This window comes from Bos mutus, chromosome 6 (genome assembly GCF_027580195.1).
Source record: "Bos mutus isolate GX-2022 chromosome 6, NWIPB_WYAK_1.1, whole genome shotgun sequence".
Classification (NCBI taxonomy): Eukaryota; Metazoa; Chordata; class Mammalia; order Artiodactyla; family Bovidae; genus Bos; species Bos mutus.
Window position 1 is genome coordinate 59,693,657 of NC_091622.1, and position 19,599 is coordinate 59,713,255.

The window sequence follows — 19,599 nt, forward strand, 5'->3', positions numbered from 1 at the left end:
CTGTTGTATGTTTTTGACTTGTTATTCTGTTTTTCAAGTGTGTTTACCCCTTTCTGTGTCAACTTGCTTTAGAGTGATAGTAATACAGGCTCAAACACATTCTCAAAAAAATCTACATTTTCTTGCCTCCCCAACATTTTATGATTTTGATGTCTCTTTTACATCTTCATGTTAATCCTTTTGCTGGCTTACATTACTTACTTTCCAGTTATGATTTTCTCTTTTTTATAAATTCTTGCTCCTATCCTATTTAGAGAAGACCTTTCAATATTACTTTTAGGATAGGCTTAGTATTACTGTATTCTTTTAGTTTTTGCTTGTCTGAGAAATTCTTTCTCTCTTCTTCTGTTCTAAAGGATAATCTTGCTGGGTATAGTATTCTAGGTTGCATATTTTTCCCTTTTAGGAATTATCTTCTGTGGCCTTAGAGGGCTGTTTATGTGTGGGACCAGCCCTGTGTAGCTTGTGTGGGTTATTTTTTGTGTGAGGGTTGTTTTCAGTATGAGTGCCTGCTGCCTCTTTCCTCATTGTGTGCTATCCATTATCCCATTGACAGAGTGTGTGCAGATGCAGTTGCTGGCATTCTCTCTCAGAGTAACACCTAGTGCCCACTCCCAGAGCTCTCAGAGGCAGCTTGCTCATGCCCCTGGAACTTGTGATACTGTCAGTGGCTCATGCCAGTTCCTGGAGCTCACACGCAGTGATTGGTGCTTGCTCCTGGAACTCATGTAGCCTGTGTCCTATTGTCTTGGAGTGCGTGTGCAGGGAAAGAGGCTGCTATGGCAGGTTCCGCCCCTCCCTTCACATGCCCTCAACAATGGTACATCACCACTATGGTGGGTTCAGGCTTTCTCTGCATACACTGTTGGCTGCAGTCGCACCAGAATCCAGCCCCTTCAGGCTGTTTCTGCACAGCCAACCCTGGTCCTCTCCCCAGATTGGCCCTCTGAAGCCCGAGCTTCAGCGCCCAGCCCCTACTTGCACCAGTGGATGCGTGTCTCAGGCTGGGGAGTGCACAGCTGAGGCACTGACTGTCTGTACAGGTCTCTCTATTCTGCCTGCTGCAGACAGGTTCTGCGCTCTCCTCTGAGGAAGCGCCTCTCCTTACTGGTGAAGGGACTTCACAGGGTGCTGGAACCTTTCCTCTTACATAGTTCCCTCCCAGGGGCACAGCTTCCATTTTGATCCTTTTCTCCCTCATTTTTCCTCTGTCCTCCCTGGTTATGTGGAGATTTTATTGCCCTTTCAGATGTCTGAGGTCTTCTGCCAGTGTTCAGTAGATATTCTGTGAGAATCGTTCCATATGTAGATTTTTTTTTTGCATAGTTGTGAGAGGAGGTTGGCTCACGTCATGCTGTACTCTGCCATTTTGATTGCTCCCCTTGACATTTTATTCTTATTTGGAATTTTTGTTTAACAATTGGTGGATGCGTGTGTGCTTTGTTGCAATTTACTGTCTCCCTTGATTGGCAAATAAAACATTCTAACTATTAATTATTTGCTGTTATCTATTGCAGGCTTAGTCCCCCTGTCCTTCCACTGTGCTCCTTAAAGGAAATACATTTGTCTACTGACAAATTTTTTAGAATGGAACCATCTGAAATTACCAATGGTTGTTTTATTTCTGTTCTAACAAGGGAGGTAAGGATAAAATCCCAATCTATTTCATACTTAGGGATTAAGAAACAACAAAGCCTCATACAAAGAACCTAGGAACTTTGTGAACATTTCATAATGGTATGCTTATTTCATAAATACCTAAAGGGCATGAAAAAGAATTATTACTGTCTGGCCAAAATCCCTATTTTTATCTTTATGCTTCTCCTGAGTGTTCTTCCCTTGCTTCCTCTCTACCCCCACCTCTCTAAGCACTTGTCAACATCTAGTTCATTTTAGCTCACAGACAAGAAATAAGCTCTGTAATTCTGTTTGTTTTTTTTTTTCTATCAGGTTCACAGATGGGGAGGTTTGAGTACAATGAAAGTAATTTCCGGAAGCTTATGGGATATAGTAGGGACTGAAGCCTAAAAACTATTTCTTTTAGTATAATAATGATACTCTTTTATCTTTACTGAAACACTGATAACTATTTGTGATATACATGGTAACAGTTAACTCCCACATTTACTAACTGCTTCTTTAATTATAGCGGGACCCATCTGAGACAGTGTCTGTGAAAGATGTTTTGGCCCGTGCAGCAGCAAAGGGTCTACTGGAGGGGATTGAGTTGGGTAAATCTTCAAAACGGGAGAAGAAGAAGAAGAAACAGAAAATGTCATTGCCAAAATCTTCCATTGCTGATAACAGCGGCATCCAAATGAAAATTGCTGAGTTCCTGAGTCGAGAAACTAATGTGAGTGCTAATCAGCCGGAGACATTAACAACAAAAACATCTCTTCCACAGAAAAATACAAATCAAGTGAGTTCTTCCTCACAGGTCAGAAAACCCAGCAAGCCCACCACCAATCCTTTAGTGCCTACAATTATGAAGAATACATCTGCCAGACCACATGAACGGCCAACAAACTTTGTGAGATCTCGGCCAGAAGACAGAATGATTCCACTGAAACCCATAGAGATTGCCTTGCCTCCAGTCATACTGCCGTTTCCCAGTCCGCAAGGGATCAGATCTCACTTACCAACTCCACATTTTTACTATCGTTGGGTTGGGCCCAAGACTGTCTTGCCTGGCTATCTTTCCACACCATCAATACTCAGAAGAGGGGAAAAACCTAAAGAAAACTTACCTTCCTCTCTACCCAGGCATCCTCGACCATAGATGTGAGTGTCTTGCAATTTTTTCTACAGGGTCAGGAGTAGATTTTTTTTTTTTCCCCAGAGTCTGCAGGTTAGACAGCTGTTAGAACTGGTTTCACTCTTGGTAACTTTCAGTCTGGACTTAGGACACTGGTTTTAAAGCTTCAACAATTTTTCCACAAGGGAAACTGTGTGCCTTGTAACAGACTTGTTTTCCAAGTTAATTTGTGAGGCATTTATTAGCAAGCATAAGTATGGAAAAGATGATCTTGCACTGAAGATCACTCTTCAGTACCAAGTCAGCTGTAGTTTAAACATTTCAATCACTATCGAGGTTGATCTTCTGTAATGTGATTGAGGTTGAGTAGAAATAGGAAAACCAGAAAGGTCCAATGTTCTAGTTCATATGTCCATTCAGAGTGAAAACGTTCTCACTGGAAGAGCTTCCAGGATCCTAAGCACAGTGAACATAAGCTCTCCCTTCTGGCTATTTAGGCCAAATACTGTTGTTAAAAAAACAACAACAAAATGACTATAAGCAAATTTCCATCTAAGTAGTAATTCTGTGGACAAGGTCAAACTGTTGAATGTAAGTGACACACCTGTTGTTCAAGAAATGTATACAAATTTCTGGGTCTATTCAAAGATCAGGTGAAAACGGTTCTTTCAAATGGCACATAGCAGTGAAGCCCTGGTAAATCATTTCTGATGCTCAATTAAAATATATTGTAGCACTATTTTAATTATATTAAAAGTCAGTTCATCTTGACTGTATTATCAATTGCCTTCCAAGAATTGGTTATGGTTATTATTTCTGGGTCTATTGACTTTTTTTCATCATGGCAACAGAAATTGATATTAAATCAAGTAAGTTACAACTATAAATCCTGCTGTTTAAGAACATGTTCACAGACACATTTATAACGTTTGAATTTAACGTTCTATTTTCAGAATCCAGTTGTGTTGAATAGTGTTACATAAATTCCTAAATTTCAATTCAGATGTCATGATTTTAGGAGAATATTATCTTCTTCAAGATGAATATTTAGGTCTGTTTCAGCTCTAGTATTCATTTCAGCTCTAATTTCCTCACTTGAAGTGAGGATAAAAATGGTAGATTTCATTTAGTAGTAATAAATTTTTTTAGCTGAAGCATTATCAGTAATGCATGTCAATGAAACATGACTTTTTATACTTGAACCAGACATATTATTTTTAAATCCCCAAAGAATTTTCATGTTAACTATGACTTAAAAACTATGGAAATGTTTTAAATGCTCAGCTTATTTTACTAATTTCAAAAATCAAAAACTATATAATCTTTGCTTGGTATCAGAGTATGGTTTCCTCTTACTACCACTGACTCAGAGCCTTCCATGCCTCCAGGAGGCAAGTGCAGCTGAACTGAACTTTGTTCAGTAAAGACCTGATATTTTATCCCGGGAATCTTCTCTTTCCTGCCCTCACCCCTCTGCCCCAGGCTGAAGAGCACTCCACTGTCCAGAAGTAGCAGGTCCAAGATTTTTACTTTCTGTGATAAGTTATAAGAAGAGAACTCACCCTATTATGGAGTAGGTCAGGATATTTTTCTGATCTTTATAGCAGTGTATAATTCATGTCATAACTTCAGCCACTTCACTTCAGTATCCCATAACATGAATCTTGTTATAAATTATTTTTCTCTTTATAAGTATATGGAGATTCTGTATTAAACCATTCTTTCATTAAGCCTGTGGTTTTCTTCTTTTAGAATCTTCTTAGAAGGACGTGATCAATTGTTTAAATATTTTGGTAGAGTAAAAAAGGAAAAATACTTAGGATAAAAACAATATGCTAGAATTCTAGTGAAAAACACTGATTACACTGACATTTTTCTTTCTTCAGCTTAAGAGAAAAATGCTGCAAAAACTAAAATAATGAAATTACTGGTATTTAGATATCCCAATAGCAAATTGATTTTTAACCTGTAATTATTTACCTCTGTATAATAGCTGAAACCAATTGAAATTTTGCTCTTTGAAGAATAACTACCTTTGAGATAAAAAGATAAGGAAATGCAAGATGAACAAAAAAAATGGCTATACACTTTATATTCCATTTATCTTCTTCTATATGCCTAACAGTTAAACCAGATTCAAATACTGTTTTTCCAGTTACTTTTCATTTTGGATTTAGTGCCTGTACAACTCTTTCATTCTTTGACATCAGGGTCTTAAAATAAAAATGGACTCTCTTAATACTAGAAAGAGTGCATACACGAGCATCAAGTTGGTGACTAGGCCTCCAAGTCCAAAATGCCAGATGTCCTTCCTGAGTAACAAATAAGGACAGTGTGATGAGTTATTCAAAATTTAAAGTTACTTTCTAGTTCTTACCAGGTAGAAATATACAACAGCTAATCAAAGCAAAATCTTACATTACTAAAATGGTTTTAAATTTAAGAATAATTTGAAAATAAAATGACTGGCGTGAGATTTTTATCGCTATGCCTGGATATGTATAACTGATGTCAGATAAATGAGCCAAACATTTTACGCAGCTAAGTTTATTCTCACAACATATTACATTTAAAATGTGTAAAAGTGGTCAACAGCAGAAGGGGCCAAAAGCAAAACCAAATGTTCTTTTGGGATAAACAAGCTGCTCTGGATGGCAGGGAGTGCTCTCATTGATAAATGTGTGCAGTATCTTTTCTCTGAAGCTAAAATAAATTAAACTTCATTTTACAGGCTGTGTAACACATGTTAGCTGTGTATTGGGTAGAGGAAGTCTGGCAAACTAGAGAGCTAATGCTTTTACTAGTTAAGTGGTGCTAATATCAGTTAGGGAAATGTTTTTCACATTGTTAATGAAATCTTTAATTTGTGTTGCAATGCTTATGAAGTGAGCGTGTCATCTAAGAAGAGGAGGAAAGACTTAGGGCTTCTAGTAAATGACCTTGTGTCGACTTGTACAAATGTTCATCATAAAATCATAAAAGCGGCATTTTTTAAAAAGTAGCAGTGCCAACAGTTTATCACCAAGAACTTATTTTAATGAGAATGGGTCTAGTGTTGCTTCATGCAGTAAGACAGACATAAACAAAAGACAATGGTCCCAATTAGCTATGGCTGATCATATATTCAGGTGGAAACAAAGGGCATGAGGACATGTGTGTGTCTCTGGATGAGTTCACACGTGTTGTGAAGGATATAAAAATGAAGCACCGAGCAGTGCTTTAAGTTTGCAAAGTAAAGTTTTTAGCCATAGGCATGTTGGCTATTGCCCTTGATGTGGCCAAGGAGCACACGTATGAGGTGGCAAGTATGCGTCTATCTAGCTGCTTTTAAAAAATAAAAAGAAACTTGTAAGTATTTTGCCGTTTCTTCTACATATTCCAATAAAAATGTGACTACAAATCATTACAAAACCACCTTTGAGGCAATGTATAGTTCACTGAGATTACTTAGACCTGGATACACTGAGAGATAATATCCAGTAAAGATAATAATACATTAAACACAATAATGCAGTATATTTCAGTAAAAATAGAATAAATAAAATAAAAATATTTTAAGCTGTATTTAACAGGTTAATTAAAAAAATGATAAGACATACAAGGCATAGTGAACATGGCTGCCTGTTTACCGAATCACAGATACAAAGAATGCATAGATAACTGAAGTGTCACTACAATATCAGGTAAAACACTGGCATCCTTTCACAGAAAATACACACACACTCTCATACATACTTTTTGGCCATGGCAGAAAGTGTCTGAACATACGGCTTAACATAATTAGTTTTACAAAAGTAATTGCATTTACTATGCAAAGCTATTTTTAAAACAAAATATCTGCAGTAAAGTTTTCAGTATGTAAAGGCTATCATTCATCTTAATGCATCCTATAATTGCATATATAAATCAGTTTGCTATTTAAAGCTAGCTCAGTATTCTTGATCCTGAAAACAAACGTATGCCTTAAAAATGAATGCGGTTCTGGTAGAGATTTCCAATATAAAAGTGGCTCACTAGTTAAGAATTTTGAAGTTTATCACACTAAAATGTTTCACTGTGGAGGTCAAGATGAAAAATCATCATGATTGAATTCTGAAGGGCACAGTAAGGATTTCTTTAATGAAGTAATTTCTTAGGATGTTATTGATAACTTCCATAGAATAGTATATAGGCTGGTGAGAAGTATAATTCATTTCTAGAGTGGCATCTTTTTTGCCATAACTCTAGGGTGCTAGCAAACAACTCCAGAGTTCTGAGACAGAACAGAGGCAGGAGGCCACCTACTCATTCCATCATGTTCTCTGGTGGCTAAGTATCATGAATTAGGAATATTTGTACCACACGTAACATCATCTCTGGATAGTCTGTGGGTTGAACAGGTTGTGCTGCACATAGAATCCTGTCTTTACAACACATCTGAGGCACAATGCAGGAAAACAGTCCTGGACTGAGAGAGGGCATTGGCTTTATACTTAATTCTACTGCACAAGTAATTTGGCCATACTTCCCTGCTTATACAGGGAATCTTAAGATTGCTCAACAATAACTGGATATGCTCAGAGTAAGTTTGAAAAGACTCCTCCTGACTTGCGTGGAAGCAGCGTAACTTTAATAACTGGGAGTTGAGATGCGTGATGAGTTTTAGTCCTGGCTTTCTCACTCACTTTCCTGAGGTCTTAGGCTAGGTGGTTGAGCCCCTGTAATTCATATTTTTTTATTTCTCAAATGTGTTTATTACCTTCTCTACCTCATAAGGCTCAAATGTGATGATAAAAATGTGGAAACCATTCTGACAAGTACATAGCAGTAGATAAACATAAAGCATTGCTTTTATAACTGGATGATGCTATAAAATGATCATTTTTATCACTGAAGAGTAAACAAAACATGTTTAGATTTAGCTTCTTAGTGACTTCTTTTAAACAGTATCAACAAGAGTCTAAATCTGTGTATCTTTACATCTAAGTCTCTTGTCTATTGATAAAGAAAGAGGAAAGTGCTATTTTTGGGAAACCTGTTAAATAGTACATTGTTCCTATGTATATTTTGCTCTGATAAGAAATTCTTAAATCTTGAAGATAAATGGAAAAAATATAAATGTGAAAATATATCTAAAGTTCAACAAATTTTAATATTAAACACATAAATGCAGAAAGGTTCAATTTAATGCAGTTTGTTGCCATGGACAATACATGATGGACAGACAGCTTTCTGGGCAAAAAGCATTAGGGTAAGACTGAGCTAGATGTAGAATCCTAGCAGAACGTTTACCTAGAATGGGGACTACAACATGACATGGTGGTGGAGATCTAAAATAGAAAATGGTATTTCCTCAACTCCAAATTGCATATTGGCTAATTATCAAATTAAGGATGAAAGGCTTACGAGGACTATTTCGTTTTAATGTTGTTTATGTAGAGAATGGCCATAGTGAACTGTAATTCTATAGCTGCATTGTACAATATAAGGCAGAAGTTTGAAATAATGTCCCACCCAAAATGCATCCTGATTTTGCAAATCTCTTTCTTTTTCTTAATCAGTTTGAAAACCACCTAAACAGAAAGGCTATTTTTGTTCGATTTTAATTTCTGAAATTTAGCTTTTCAATTGTGAAGCTTCACTTTTTCCCCCCAATATCCCACAAACAGCTGTAGACATGAAATGGTGTCCATGTGTCAAGAAGCTCGTCAAGGAAAGCTGCCAGTTGGTTTCTATTCTGATGCCAACAGCCAGTTTTGTCAACCAAAGGTTCGATTTTATGAAAAACTAAAACAAAAATTCGTCATCCAATTTTTATAGCAATTCAATGGTATCCAGTATGCAGTGTCTAATCCAATGCTGAAAACAGAGCAAAGTGCTGTAGGACTTAAAAGTTGCTTGTGACAGATCCAGTCAAGAAGACAGTGAAACTAACTCAGGTGTCATTCACTCCAAGGATTCAGCATCTTCACTGGGAGGGATGTGGCCACGTTCTTCCCCGTGTGTGTGTGTGTGTGTGTGTGTGTGTGTGTGAAATTACGTAATGTTTACGATATTTACAATAAGAAAGGGACCTTCCACTGCTCATGATGTAACTTACCAACAGCAAAAAAAATTAGTCATGCTTCTTTTCATATCACACGATGGTGGCAAGACGAGAGAACATGCTTGTCTAACACTGTTTGGTTAAGGATAAATTCTCTGAAGACAAAGCATCAGCAACTGAATGGAAGGCCAGAGATCAGCTCCTCTTCTTTAGTGTAGCTATTCAACCTTCAGCAAATGGTACAGAGTCCTTTCGCATATGCAGCTATGGCGTTTCTGTGACAGGGCGTTTCTGTTTCAAAGTGTCAATGAGGGATAAGACCCCTCGTTTTACATTGGTTGTGACTCTTCTGGTCACAGAGTCTGCTGGCGGGGGAGGCGGTCGAACTTTCTGTGAAGGTGGCCTGGCTACCAAGCACTTCTGGTATCGTAACTGAAAACAAAAAAAGTTTTATGGTGGTTAATAATGTATCATTCCTTCTTGTTTAATGTGATTTTAATTCGTCAATATATTTACTCCCAAAGGTTCACAACCTAGCTCCTAAACATGAATCCAAAAGTTTATTAGTTTTTTCCTTAATGTAGAGTGTTTTAAATTCTTTAAGTTCTCTGTATTGATAGGCTGTGATTAATACACCTCCTAGTCAAAGAATGAGTTGATGAAAAAGAAGAAGGATTGGGAGAGTATGAACGGTTTCCTCAGGCAGGTAATGAAGGGGTGCTCATGCTAATTGAGAAGCAGAGTAGTAGAAAGGGCAGGGTTCGAATCTGGTGCTACCATGCGTGAACTGTATGGCCCCAGGCAAGTTATTAAATCTCGCTGAGCCTCCTTTTCTTCATTTGTTAAATGGGCGAAGAATGGGGACCTTAAAAGACAGTATTACAATTAAGACATACTTGCAGAATGCCTTTTAAAAGAGGCCTAGCAAAACAGAAGGCATTCATAAATGTTTGTTCCCATTCCTGTTTCCTGCTTTAACTTAAAAAAATTATGTATTAAGATTTCAGGATACATTAACCTTAATAGATTAATTTTTAAAAATACCTTAGCACTGGTACCAAGGACAGGGTCTATCCTTCAGAAATATAAAAACACAATCGACCTGTTTTTGAATCAATGAAAAGATAACTAGTTCTTCAAAATTAGATTAGAAGGTTAAAATGTATCAATTTTCCCCCTCTAATCCCAGCACTTTAAAATCCAAGCACTTTAAGGTGATTCTTAAAAATCTACTTAAATATTAATAGGCTCCTCAGAACAACTGTGCAACAGGTTGATGTTTCTGAGGAGCATGAACTTTCCTACAGCGAGACTCTTGTCACAATGCTCTGTCATAGCCCGCAGGCTACAAAATTAGCCCCTTTCAACCCAGTCATATGAAAAACAATTTATCACGTCTCCTGTGTGTAAAGTAAGTTTCTAGGTTTGCATCACAATCAGAAGTACACACTTCAAAGCACAGTTTTATAAACGGCAGGTATGGCAACATGGGACACTGGATGGGGAGTTTCTAGTGTTATGTTATATCCAGTGAAGAGTCAAAGTTATGCCTGATGCATTTCATTAAGAGGACCCCTCTCCCTCTCATCAAAGTATTTTCAACTGGGCCTCCATCTACCACTCAGCTGCAAAAAAGTAAATTCAGAATGTGTTAATGCCAGAGACATTTCAGATTGCATGCATTCACACATAGATATTTCAGATGGGGAACCATGAAGATTTGAATCAAGAGGAAAGAGACCAAGTTAGAAATGCTGGATACAGAGTATAAAGAAAGGTTTATCCCTAATGTCTTACACTAGATTGGCTGAGTCACTTTAGCTGGTGGCCCTCATACAATTAAAATAGTAAATGAGTAGAAATTATTTCTAGAGAAGAGACAATGAGTCTTGGAATCAGAACAAACTATAACCAGTGATAAAGCTAATTATTTAATTGTCATCAGCATTGAAAATGTATAATTAAGGCTAAAAGCCATTCATTTTATGACTAAAATCATCTGTTACGATTTGTTTATAATTTCACACACACACACAAGAGTTACCATCCATTTTTGCTTAGCTGGATTCTCCCATTTTCTGTTTTCTCCACACAGTCCCTTCATCCCATCTCAGCTCCCTATGTCCAGTCAGGAGGTTCATCTCAACTCCTCTACTGCCCCGGCCCCCTCCACTGGGCCCTGGTTCTTTATATGCAGGTGGATTTGAGGTAGAATCCTGGCCCCACAGAACACGAGGGGAAACTGTTCTCTGACAAAGGACCGTGGTGGGGATGAAGCCACATAACAAGTGCACAGCGCAGAGCGCCTTCCCCTCCTGCCCTCTGTTTTCAGAGGCGTCCACCTCTGCCTCTCTGTCCAGCCACCCCTTCCTTTCCCCTTCTTAACCTAGCAACGTGCTTGTCTGTAAAGAAACAGAGAACGCCCTCCACTGCCCCCAGCCAGCTCCACCTGTTCCTGGACTCCTGGCATCTTCCGGCAGGTCTCAAAGTCACTTTAACCCAATCGGCAGGCTAAGCCCAGCTCCAGGATCTTCAACTTCCACCAAGACCTTGGCCCAACAACAAATATGACACCCGTTTCAATCCGGCTTTGCTGGCTCTTTGCTGGCTCATTTCCCTCAGCCTCAAAACCGTGTGGCTCTCCCCCATCCCAAACAAATGAGTGAGAGCCCCGACGGCGTACTTCCAGCTACTCCTTCACCTCAGACTTGACGAGCAACCTTTCTTCAGGGCCCCTTTCCTCCTCCAGGTCACTCCTCCATCCAGTGCAGTCTTACCCTTAGAGCACTTTCTACACCATAACAGAAAGTCGGTTTTTGCATCTCCCCACAGTCCCAAACTCCACAGTACAAGGATCACATCTTAGTCCTACTTGAACTTCCCAGAGTGCAGCCCACAAACGGTGGACTGAGTTAAGGGAAGTGCTGCTGCTGCTGCTAAGTCGCTTCAGTCGTGTCTGACTCTGTGCGACCCCATAGATGGCAGCCCACCAGGCTCCCCCGTCCCTGGGATTCTCCAGGCAAGAACACTGGAGTGGGTTGCCATTTCCTTCTCCAATGCAGGAAAGTGAAAAGTGAAAGGGAAGTTGATCAGTCGTGTCCGACTCTGTGCAACCCCATGGACTGCAGCCCACCAGGCTCCTCCGTCCGTGGGATTTTCCAGGCAAGAGTGCTGGAGTGGGGCACCACTGACTCTGGGCAGGTGCTTCAGATTCCGCATTCCTTGTTGCCAGCCAGGTGATTCTCCGTCACCTGCTTCTGTCTTGTCCCACTGCCACTCCTGGTTTAGATGCAACTCTCCCCTGGCCCCCTGGTGATCTCCCCACCTCAGCCGCATCCTTTTAACCCTCCTCCACTTTGTTTTCTTCTCTCTTTTGGAGGATGGTCTATTCACTCTCCTGCTTAACAAACTCTGCTGAAAGTAACACCCTGGCATGAGATCCCAGGCCCTTCGTGACATGGACCACACCTCCTTCCACCTACCCCACCTGCTGCTGCAGAATACACCATGCAGCCTAGGTTTGGATGCCTCCTTCAAACAGTTCCCTCCTCCTTACTAGAACTTTTCCAGTGGCTGGAGTAACAGGAGCTCAAACGATATTTGTGGATTGGATCATTTGAAATCATATATGTGGTAAAGAAGCACTGGCTTTATTGCCTGGAGACCTGGGGGTGAACACAGGCTTTGTCACTTACCAATGCTGCCCTGGGGCTGGCCCTTTTCCAAATGACCAAGTGCCCCAACGGCATGCTTCCAGCTACTCCTTCACTTTAAACTTTAGGAGCGAGCTATTTTCAGGGCCCTCTTCTTCCTCTGGGTCACTCCTCCATCCAGACTTGGGGGCAAACACAGGCTCTGTCACTTAACAAGTCTGTCCTGGGGCCTGCCCCCATCCCAAACAAATAAGCAAGCACCCCAGTAGCGTGCTGTCCTCTGAGCCTCAATTTTGTTATAAATAAAAGAACTACCTAACAGGGCTGTGGTGAGAATAGAGTTCACAGATATAAACAAGAACAATGCACTTAGACCAACTACCTAAAATAAAGACCATTTGATACACTGAATTAAAAAAAATTAGATTTGGTTCCAAGAAAAGAAAGAAAGAAAGTGAAGGAGCTCAGTCGTGTCTGATTCTTTGAGACTCCATGAACTGTAGCCCACCAGGCTGCTCCATTCATGGAATTTTCAAGGCAAGAGTACTGGAGTGGGTTGCCATTTCCTTCTCCAGGGGATCTTCCTGACCCAGGGATCGAACCCAGGTCTCCCGCACTGCAGGCAGATGCTTTTACCGTCTGAGCCACGAAGGAATTCCCTGGTGCATTTGGTTCCAAAAATGGCACCAATTCACACATGACCAGCATCTCCTGATCACACACTGAAATTAGGGATCAAGAACTGAGAATCCTCAGATTTATGGCTTTGAAGGTCATCGTTTTCAGTGTTCCTGGAGTCTCTAAGAAGAACTTGGCTCCAGCCACTCCTGCTGCTTCCGGGTGTCCTGCCCTCTTAAGACAGCAAACTGCTTATCACGATTGATTCCGTCTACAGGAATGAGGGTGTCACACAGCAAGGCCTTACTTGAGAGCTTAGACTCAGCTTCTTTTAAGTCAGAAATTCTACTCTAATTTATGGCATATCAGACAAAAGCAAGGGCCTGAGGGTGGAACCCCCACAGTGGGCTTACTCACCATGCAGGCAGCCTGCACCGCCTCCGACACGTTACCGGCATTAGGCTCACACCAGAAAACGTGGCACTCGAAGTGCTGGTTCCCAGTATCCATGATGAAGGCAAACGTGTGCACGTCCTTCCCGACGCCCATGAAGGACAGGAATCGCACCCGACACTCCACCAGGATCTCCTCTTCATTCTGCAAGAGACCCTGTTCAGTAGCCCAGCCACAGTCACAGACACATTTGGACCATAAGTCATAGAATTGGCTTACAGTGGCTGCACAGAGGAAATGGTCTTTAAAAATATACAGCCAGCCTGAATTTAGAAAGGACTTGTATTTTTCTAGCAAGGGAAGTTTCTAAATGTGTCTGGAGAGGCCTCACTGCTGTGGGTGCCTCATTCTGACATTGAGTCTACTCTGAACCACGCGGCAACCAGGTATGAGTGTTTTGGTCTCTGTCCAGTCCACTCCAAGCCTGTGACTTCACTATGGGTAGGAACAATGCCATGTACACTTTTTATGTACTGCCCATACAGTGGCTCAGAATCCACTTGCCCTGGCAAACCCACTAGAAACCCCAGAGCACCAAGAGGAAAGGATTCACGGGATCTCTTTCCACCCAGGTCTTCCCCAACTCAACAGCACATTGAATCATAAGTGTTAGCTGCTCAGTCGTGTCTGACTCTTTGCAACCCCACTGACTGTAGCCCGCCAGGCTCCTCTGTCCACAGAATTCTCCAGGCAGGAATACTGGAGTGGGTGGCCTTTCCTTTCTCCAAGTGATCTTCCTGATCTAGGGACTGAACCCTGGTCTCCTGCATCGAAGGTAGATTCTTTACCATCTGAGCCACCAGGGAACCACTGAATCGTATTTCTGTCTAAAACTATGTAAAACAAAAAGTTACCAAATGCCTTTTTTTTCTTTTTCACAAACTGATATCCATATGATGCTGAGTTAAGAAATGTTCGGAACTCATTCTAATGAACACTATATCCTCTGCAACAGCCATTTGTAATTTGTGAAAATTAGTAAATACATCCAGAATGTTGACTTTTGGCTCATGAACATCTGGACTTATGAAATATTCACTCAGGTGCTGTGGGACTGCTTAACAGGCAAACTAAGCTGGTCTGAGAGGTGGGAAGCTTTCTTGGAAGAAAGACATTTATGTTGAGATCTGGGTAGGCCAAAGGGAGCGGCGCCTGTAAGGTGCTGGGGTAGGAAAAGGCACCCCGTGTTGCAGACTTGAAGAATACCCAGCGGGGCAGGCCTGCAGGCTCAGTGAGCATCTTCAGAAACTGAACTGGGTGTGAAGGCGAGCTGCCAGTGGACGAAGCAAGAGCAGACAAGGACTTATGGTCTTTCCATGACAGGTGCCTCACAGAGGCAGAATGGAAAACTGACCCTGCTGCTTCTAGCTGTGTCAGGGAATGTTTAACAGGAGGACTCCTACGTGCTGTTTCTCACAAGTCCTTTGTTTCTTTTTAAGCAGAACAGCACGCTGCTCCCAGGAACTGAGGTCGTTGTGTGAGACAGGCTTGAGTCTCCTTTAGTAAACATTCTCTTTACGACAAAACTGCTTAGTCTTGATCCCCTTTCTTGAGATATGGATTGTCTCCTGACCTTGTGACCATTAATCCCTTGTTCCCTTGGTAACAGCTGCTGTACATTTGGTTTTCTGATCTTTATCATTGGCGAAAGAAACTTCTTGTACCACAGCCTTTATATACTCACAGAGAAATCATTAAAGCACCTTTGCTCCATCAGAGCTTGGGTGCCCGTGTCTTTCTTTCTTTCTCTCCATCCTCAGCTGATTCTCTGGAGCGCAGAGACCCATCTTGCTCACTCTCCTGCCTGGGCTTCTAAGACTCTCTCGAGAAGGTGCCCTGTGCCTCCGTGAGAGACGCAAGTCCTGTGTCAAGGACTTTATTGGTTCTCTGCGTAAACCAGGGAATATCCGCCTCTTTCTCTCTCTCACTTTCTTATCGTCACCTCCGGAGCACCAGGTCCCGGTCCATTAAAGGACCCCAACATAGCTGTGTGCCTGGTGGCAGTTGCTTAACCTCTCTGTGCCTCAGTTTTCTCAACCACAAAGTTGAGATAATTTGTGTCTGAGGTTAATGCTGGCCTCTCTCCAGATGACCAGTGACCCCTGCTACCACAGGACCTTTCTACAGCAGACGCACCTACTGCACCCCAGCCCCAGGTAACAGAGCCCAGTCAATACTGGAGCCTGGAGAGTGGTCAGAAAACCAAGCCCCATTAGCGAGTTACTGCTAACATCATACAGTCACCTCTAGCAAATGATTCCAATCTCCTGGGCAAAGGAAGAATGAGGAGCACCAGAACAGAATCCTCTGAGGTGTGTGCATAGATACAGACACAAAGGGCAGTTTTCTTTTTTTTTCATGTAAGTTATTTTAATCACAAGCAAGCACAGCTCCCGAGAGGCCAAGCCTTGGCATGTGCCTGAGTTTCACAGAAGCTTATCGTATGCGAAACTGCACTGTATCCCAGACAGGCCAACTGTATCTGCCACCCTTCTCACCTTCTCACTGATGACAGTCACAGTAGCATCGGCCACGTTCATGTTCACTGACGGCCACTCCTCCTTGCTAGAGGAGGTCATAAGACTTTCTATGGCATTGTTCAGGGTGTCCATTCCTGTGGATGGAAGGGATAATTGAAAAAGGCCCTAAAGCTATTCCTGACTCTCAAATATGGATCCAAATCACCCAGTAGCAGCTATGCCCAGACATTTTTTTTGTAGCCCCAGACGTTTCATTTGAGCATTTCACGGCTCAAAAGAAAAGAAATGCAAGTGTTTTCAATAGAAAAAAGGGTCATGAGAACTTCCAGAGATGTAGTGTGTGATGTCCTGTCTAACCAGACTGTCTCTCCCAAGATTCCCAGCTCCAAGTGTAGAAACATTACTCAAATGCTGCTACCTTTTTTCTAAGTAAGGAACCTTGAAAAGGCGGGAGGGGGTGGGGGGGTCCAACAGAAGCCAGCCTCTGCCAGATTACCCTGATCATCTTTTATTGTGCCTTGTTACTTAAGTAAGGCCAAGTTCAGATGGCCCCTGGATATGAAGAGTATGTGTTGCTCAATGGGGCCCTCTGGCTGAGTGTTCCCACAGCTATTTTTGGTGGGTGGTATAACAACTTCATTGCGATCTAATTCACATACCATACAATTTACTCATGTAAAGTACAAACTTCAGTGGTGTCTAATATATTCAGAATTGTGCAACCATCACCATAGTTTTAGAACATTTTTATCATTCCCTAAAAGAAACCCCACACCTTTCAGGAGTCACCCTTCATTGCCTCCAGCCTTTCAGTCCTATCTTTAGAGATCTGCCTGCTCTGGACACATTTCATATAAATGGAATTATAAAGGGTACAGTCTTTTATAATTGGCTTCTTTCATTTAGCATGATGTCTTCAAGGTTCAGCCATGCTGCAACAAGTCTAATACTTCATTCCTTTTATTGCCAAATAATCACCACTGTATAAAAGTGGTTTTTATTCATTCTTCAGCTGATGGACATCTGGGCTGTTTCTACTTTTTGACTATTATGAATGATGCTGCTGTGAACACTCCTGTACGAGGCATTTCATGTGGACAGATGTTTTCATTTCACTTGGTTATATGTCCAGGAGTAAAAACTGCTGGGTCAAATGATACTACTACATTTAACTTCTGAGGAGTTGCCAGACTGATTTCTAGGGCAGCCACGCCATTCTACATTCACCCCAGCAGTACGTGAGGGTCCTGATTTCTCCATAGCCTTTGTTATCCAGAAAAAGGTGACATCTCCCAGATTCCTTCCAGCTTGGTATGGCTAAGCAACTAAATCCCACCTATGAAATGCAGCTGACTGCTGATGCTGGGTGTACTTCTGGGACACACCTTGATGGGAAAGCATGAGGGCTCCCTCAGCCCCCGTCCCTGCCCAGCACTTGACAAGGACTGAAGCAGATGCCCCAGCCTGAGACAGATGCTCTGATTCAGAAGCACGGGGCCCTTCCACAGCCCTGGCTTATGCATCTCTGAACTGCTGGGTGAATGAGAAATCAGGTCCTCTTCATTCAAGTCCCTATATTCTGGGACCATGAGTCGAAGGAGTTTAGTCTGTCCTGTTCTTTTGTTATAATTTTATTTTGCTCTGCAGCATGTGGGATCTTCCTGGACCAGGGATCAAACCTGTGTCTCCAGCACTGGCAGGTGAATTCTTTACCACTGAGCCACCAGGAAAGCCCTGTGCTGCTCTTTTGACCAGGACTGTTGTGTGCTCTAGCTGGGGACGGTGTGAGAGTGTGGTTCAAGACAAGGCAAAGGAGTGAAACAGCAGACGCCACCCTCATGGGAGGCTGAACACCAAACACTTGCCAGGTGGAAAGACAGTGAAGGTTTCACATACCGACCGGTCTGTCCACTGGTAGCATGCCCAAATACTGCACGTGGAACTTCTGGACCAGCTCAGTCTTTGGTGTTGGAAAATCTACTACAGGGAAGAAAACAACACATCTTTCTCAAAGGTTCCCACATACACATAACATCCTGCGTTTCTAGAGGTGACTGTGACAATCATTCTGTAAGAACAGCCGCTTCTTCTGCCAGACACTGGGGCCATCAATCAAAATCCCCTCCACCTTTCATGGATACACGTGTGTGTGTGGCTGGGTCGCTTTGCTGTGCACCGGAAACGTTCACAACACTGTCAATTGGCTAAATACAATAGAAAAATCGGCTAAATACAATAGAAAGTAAAGAGCTTGAAAGAACCCCAGTCACCTTTCATTTCTAGGTAGGCAAGCATTTGAAAGAAGGAGCTGGAATCTATGTGTTACGCTGTGACGGTCTCTTGGAAGTGTGCTAAGTAGCAGCTTCAGGTGTTTGGTTTATTAGGGGAGGTTGATGCCGGAGGAAATTTAATTACAAAGGGGTGCAATCAGAGACAGGAAAAATGACTAAACAGAGCTCCCCAAAATATCAACCCACACACTTTTAAACTAGCTGGTCCTTACCCCAGGCTGTACATGAGTTACAAAGCCACTAAAAGTAATTGTCTTTAATTTTTTCCAACAACAAAACTCATCCTGGTTCTTAGTACCTAACCCTGTTGACACAAAGTCAGCTCTAAGCCACACTCAAGGCCCCGAGTGCAGGCTCGGCCTGGGTCTGGCGGGTCCAGCGTGGTTCTGAGGGACACTCGACATGTCTAAGACCCTGTGTTTGGTGACTCAGACGTGGAGTGCCAGCACCAAGGTGGTGGGGCGCGGACGTACCTTGCAGGGGGACGTCGAGGTTCCCGTGGGTCCTTTCCTGTAAGGAGCTGCAGGCCAGGGCCTTGGCATTCTTCCGTTCGGCCATAATCTGATGAAGAGAAAACGTAGCTTTGGCTCGTGGTTAGGGACCCCGTGTCCTCAGCTGTTCCAGGCAGTGGAGTGTCTGCTTCATTTTCAAGTTAAACCGGCTTTAGTCTACTGCCGGACCCCCAACCCCATCTCCGAGCTGCACACTTTGAGAACTGTGCCCTTTTCTCTGGGGGGAAAAGTGAGTGACGGTACCTCAGAGGAAATGACATTCTCCTGATTGTTCAGAATGTATGCCTCTTCCATTTCTAACGTAACAACACCCACAATAACCCTGGCCTTTTGTAGACCTCCGGGCCCACAGCTGTCAGTGGAACACAGAGCAAGTGGTAACCCCCTGCTGCTGGCACGTGGCCACTTCTGGACTTATTAGACCAACTGGACTGTGGGAGGGACCACGGCCATGTTCCCTTTGTAGGTGAAGCACCACTTAGAGCAACAGCCGACATCAGAAAGGGTATGAACTACGCTGGTAGGACTGGCGGTCGGCGTGCTTCGCCCAGAGCTTGACCTGAACGTGTCAGCTCCTGTCCTTCCACACCCCTTTCCTTGCTCAGCAGTGAGGGAAAAAAAGAGGGTTGAACTCCTCTGCCCTGACCCACCTTACCTTGGAACAGATTTCGTGGAGACTTGTGGCAATGGCTTTTGCTGGTGTGTCACATCGAAATACATGACATTTCAAAATTCTTGTATCTTTGTCTCTTGCTACATAAGCAAAATCTCTGTGCAAACAAAGTTTATCAGTCCATTAGAATGAGGAACCT

General features: G+C 42.3%; 2 protein-coding genes across 14 annotated transcripts in view; one reads left to right on the forward strand and one right to left on the reverse strand.

Moving 5' to 3' along the window:
* The window catches only part of NSUN7 (NOP2/Sun RNA methyltransferase family member 7), a 47,090-nt gene extending 43,110 nt beyond the window's left edge, over window positions 1-3,980 (forward strand). For both annotated transcript variants that reach the window (XM_070372323.1, XM_005901983.3), the window contains exons 11-12: window positions 1,518-1,641; window positions 2,150-3,980. In XM_070372323.1, the coding sequence (XP_070228424.1) occupies window positions 1,518-1,641; window positions 2,150-2,779 (754 nt within the window). In that variant the 3' untranslated portion in view covers window positions 2,780-3,980. The remainder of the gene's footprint in view (window positions 1-1,517; window positions 1,642-2,149) is intronic.
* A 2,314-nt stretch (window positions 3,981-6,294) lies between these two features.
* The window catches only part of APBB2 (amyloid beta precursor protein binding family B member 2), a 381,482-nt gene continuing 368,177 nt past the window's right edge, over window positions 6,295-19,599 (reverse strand). For 7 of the 12 annotated variants that reach the window (XM_070372316.1, XM_070372315.1, XM_070372311.1 and 4 more), the window contains 6 exons: window positions 19,443-19,557; window positions 18,749-18,836; window positions 17,881-17,964; window positions 16,003-16,118; window positions 13,469-13,660; window positions 6,295-9,212 (listed from right to left, as the gene is read on the reverse strand). In XM_070372316.1, the coding sequence (XP_070228417.1) occupies window positions 9,045-9,212; window positions 13,469-13,660; window positions 16,003-16,118; window positions 17,881-17,964; window positions 18,749-18,836; window positions 19,443-19,557 (763 nt within the window). In that variant the 3' untranslated portion in view covers window positions 6,295-9,044. The remainder of the gene's footprint in view (window positions 9,213-13,468; window positions 13,661-16,002; window positions 16,119-17,880; window positions 17,965-18,748; window positions 18,837-19,442; window positions 19,558-19,599) is intronic. The other 5 variants (XM_070372322.1, XM_070372321.1, XM_070372320.1 and 2 more) reach the window with 3 other exon arrangements.